Genomic DNA, 2500 nt, shown 5'->3' on the forward strand with positions numbered 1-2500 from the left:
TAGTGTCAGGCTTCAGAGGTGATAAAAAGTGAGGACCAGTTGAAATAGAGTCCTGTTTTCTCAGGAGTGTGTGTGTGTGTGTGTGTGTGTGTGTGTGTGTGTGTGTGTGTGTGTGTGTGTGTGTGTGTGTGTGTGTGTGTGTGTGTAATGGGGTTATTGTGTGTGTATAATGGTGTGTGTGTGTAATGGTGTGTGTGTGTGTGTGTGTGTGTGTGTGTGTGTGTGTGTGTGTGTGTGTGTGTGTGCGCTTGTGTGTGTGTGCGTGTGTGCATGCGTGCATGCGTGTGTGTGGTGTGTGTGCAAGTGTGTGTGTGTGTGTTTGTGTGTGTGCATGTATGTGCATGTGTGTGCTTGTGTGTGTGTGAACGTGTGTGTGTGTGTATGCGTGTATCTGTGTGTGTGCATATGTGTGTGCGTGTGTGCGTGTGTGCGTGTGTGTGTGTGTGTGTGTGTGTGTGTGTGCATATGTGTGTGCGTGTTAGATATATGTGTGCGTGTGTGTATGTGTGTATCTGTGTGTGTGTGTGTGTGTGTGTGTGTGTGTGTGTGTGTGTGTGTGTGTGTGTGTGTGTGTGTGTGTGTGTGTGTGTGTGTGTGTGTGTGTGTTAGATAGGGTTGTCCAGTAAAGCAGCAGTGCTGTAGATGTTGACACGGATGAGACAGCACACAATTAGCTTGTGCTTTTTCCTGATTAGGGTCTAATGATAGGCGCTTGGTGTGATTTCTCCACGAGCTTCGTCTTATTTAAGGCCTCGCTGCGGCACAGACGAGACGAAAGGATTTAATTTCATTCACTGTAAAAAAAAAAAAAAAACAGAGCAAGTGTTAACAGAATGAAGTTACTATTAATCACTAACATTCACCCCAACGATCAAGCCCGAGGTGACGATGGTGAGGAAAAACTCCCTGAGACGATATGAGGAAGAAACCTTGAGAGGAACCAGAGTCAGAAGTGAACCTCATCCTCATTTAGTGACACTGGACAGGAAATAATGTCAATGTACAGTAAATAATGTCCTTTCTACAACAGTTTGTAATCAAGTAGAACTTGAGGAACTAACAGATCAGGGCAATATCCGAGTTCTCCACAGTAGTATAAATACTGTACGTGTGTGAGACCAGATCTTTTTTTTTCTTTATACATTTCATAGTTGGATCTAAAATAGCTTCCTAAGCCCCTGATCTCCTCCTACATGAAGAATGTTTCAGGTCCACGATGCATAGATCTCTCATCGTCCAATCTGTCCATCCAACATCTCTCCTCTCTGTCGCTGTTACTCTTCATCGTGTCTCGTGTTCCTCCTAAAGTAGCAGAGTAAAGACCAGCCTGTGTATAAACCCCAGCACCAGCCCCAGTGTTTGGTCTTTGTGTGGGATTGTTGGTGTTGGTGTTGGTATGTTCCATGCTGTATACTACAGATCATACGGGACATTCAGAAACACCTATATATAATAACCTACTTCACTTTTGTTGCAGACAGAGATCACGGAGCTTCAGCAGATTTTGTCGTCCAAAGACGCAGAGATCGAGAGTCTACAGAATCAACTGCTGTCCAGAGGAAATACCACCGGCGACGGCATGGAACGAGGTGAGAGATTCGAGTCTGCTGAAAACGTCACATTGTCTCCTGAATGAGATCACGATGTCCTGCCTTTAGGATTATTGTCCTGAAGGATCCCGGGCGCTCGGTGCACCTCTGGCTCTTTCAAGCTATCGGTTAATAAATCAGAGCAGAATTAGTTTTTATCTTAAAAATAAAAATGTCAGATTCTTTCTGTTTGGTTTAATATTTTAATAGATACTATGCAGTGTTAGAATTGTATTATTGTAATATATAATAAGTCAGTTTAATACATTCAGTTTTAATGCAGAAATTGTAAAAAAAAAAAAAAAAACTCTAAAGAAATACAGTGATTTCTATTTATATACTTATATATAAGTATAGGTTAAAATATTTATAAGTATACTTATAGTATACATTAGTATTAATATATAGTCAATGTATACATATTAATGTATACATAAGTATTACATTAAAATCTTATGGGGTCATGAATGCATTTAAAAAAAAGTATTTACTGTCTTAAAAAAATAAATACAATCGTACACAAACAAACAAATAAATAAATAAACAAATAATACATTAAAAACATAAATGCAAACAAAACAAATAATTTATTTTTTAATGAAAAGTATGAAGCCTGATATATATTTTTAATCCATTACTTACAAGTCAAATCGTTCAGTTATTAAATAAAACATGAAATATTTTAGTTCCTGATGGACAAATAGATTTAATGCGCAGCTTTATTTTGGCTGGAAAATGCAACAAAAATTGTAATTGTTGTGAAATTTTACAAAATGTCAATAATAATTTTGTTTATATATATATATATATATATATATATATATATATATATATATATATATATATATATATATATATATATATATATATATATAATGTTTGTTTTAGTTTATTAAAAATAATTGTAACAA

At 36.8% G+C, this 2500-nt stretch overlaps 1 protein-coding gene across 13 annotated transcripts in view; it reads left to right on the plus strand.

The window, feature by feature from the left end:
• ppfibp2b (PPFIA binding protein 2b) overlaps positions 1-2500 on the plus strand; it is a 79675-nt gene that overhangs the window by 58889 nt on the left and 18286 nt on the right. For all 13 annotated transcript variants that reach the window (XM_047802348.1, XM_047802351.1, XM_047802354.1 and 10 more), the window contains one exon: positions 1478-1589. In XM_047802348.1, coding sequence (XP_047658304.1) covers positions 1478-1589 — 112 coding nt within the window. The remainder of the gene's footprint in view (positions 1-1477; positions 1590-2500) is intronic.

Source organism: Tachysurus fulvidraco, chromosome 17, assembly GCF_022655615.1.
Source record: "Tachysurus fulvidraco isolate hzauxx_2018 chromosome 17, HZAU_PFXX_2.0, whole genome shotgun sequence".
Classification (NCBI taxonomy): domain Eukaryota; kingdom Metazoa; phylum Chordata; class Actinopteri; order Siluriformes; family Bagridae; genus Tachysurus; species Tachysurus fulvidraco.